General features: G+C 34.7%; 1 protein-coding gene across 1 annotated transcript; it reads left to right on the top strand.

Annotated features, from left to right (window-relative positions):
* The first annotated feature begins 268 nt into the window (after nucleotides 1-268).
* On the top strand, nucleotides 269-745 carry LOC116165428. Its single transcript, XM_031479877.1, has 3 exons — nucleotides 269-436; nucleotides 488-568; nucleotides 624-745. The coding sequence occupies exons 1-3, from the start codon at nucleotides 310-312 to the stop codon at nucleotides 743-745; spliced, it is 330 nt and encodes a 109-aa protein (XP_031335737.1). The 5' UTR covers nucleotides 269-309.
* The last annotated feature ends 301 nt before the right edge of the window (nucleotides 746-1,046 follow it).

The raw sequence follows: 1,046 nt of genomic DNA, 5'->3' as shown, positions 1-1,046 counted from the left end.
GCTTTTTGTACATCGTTTACGATTACTTTTTGAACTAGTTTAGTGTTGTCTTTGTAGCGACATACGATAAAGGCCTTCAAAAATTAGAATTAGCATTGCTGCTATCAGATGTAGAATCTGAAGATGAATCAATAAAAAAGTCATTTGAAAAGGGATTCTTCTGAGGAGGATTCTTGCGTCAGTAGAAAAAAGAAGACATTGAGAACCATTTATGAAAGCGACGAGGACAGAGATGAGGACAGTTCAGAATCTTTAAATAAATCGCGTCGTCTACTTCCCTTTCCAAACAAACCTCAGTTACCTGTAGTAATGCATGTTGAAGAGCAGTGCAGCAACACAGTGCAATATACCGAACCAGCTCAGCGTCAACTAAGCGTGATACGACATGTTGAAAAGCAGCATACCACTCCTATGCAATATACTGAACAAATCACACGTAAAGCTTTTATATGCTATAATAAATTAACATTAACAAGTATAATTTTAGCTGCTACTGCAACATGTGTTTCGGACGATTCGGAAGGGTCAGGTGTTTACACACCTCGATCTTCGCAGTATGAATCTGATGGTAAGTAATAATCGACAGTTAATTTAATAAATTTTGATTTTAGTTGCCATTTCAGACATGAACAAAAAACTGAACATTATTCTGCATAAATTAAATAAAATCGAAAATCAATTACAATTATTAGAACAAAACCAACAAGCAAATCCATCACTGGTTCCTTCCAAAATTTTCCGTTAAGCAGTATCACCAATTTAGAACATTTTGAGGAGAGGCGAAATGAAACGTATTTAAAAAAAAAAGGTAATAGTACATTATATATCAAGGTAGAGAAGTCCAGTATTATTCTCCGATTATTCAGTTGCTGCTGTGCCTATTAAGTGGCTATTTAACTCAAGAATCCCGTGTTTTGGCCCTCAACTGGTGCGTCTAAGTTATTTAAAGAAGATGTGGATGCTCAAGTCACCTGGAAGCTGTTTTCTGTTAACAGAATTTTTGGAAGTTTCTTGTTATATTTGTTTTTTTTTGTATTTATATTTGA

Source organism: Photinus pyralis, unplaced genomic scaffold (genome assembly GCF_008802855.1).
Source record: "Photinus pyralis isolate 1611_PpyrPB1 unplaced genomic scaffold, Ppyr1.3 Ppyr1.4_LG1, whole genome shotgun sequence".
Taxonomy (NCBI): Eukaryota; Metazoa; Arthropoda; class Insecta; order Coleoptera; family Lampyridae; genus Photinus; species Photinus pyralis.
The sequence above is the reverse complement of the archived record's forward strand: the minus strand, read 5'-3'. Positions and strand labels throughout refer to the sequence as shown.

What these genes read in the sequence shown, in the direction of transcription:
- LOC116165428 (XM_031479877.1), top strand. Translation starts at nt 310, where the DNA reads ATGCATGTTGAAGAGCAGTGCAGCAACACAGTGCAATATACCGAACCA. An exon ending in ATATACTGAACAAATCACAC is followed by an intron (nt 437 to 487) that starts GTAAAGCTTTTA and finishes GTATAATTTTAG; the next exon opens with CTGCTACTGCAACATGTGTT. An exon ending in TTCGCAGTATGAATCTGATG is followed by an intron (nt 569 to 623) that starts GTAAGTAATAAT and finishes TTGCCATTTCAG; the next exon opens with ACATGAACAAAAAACTGAAC.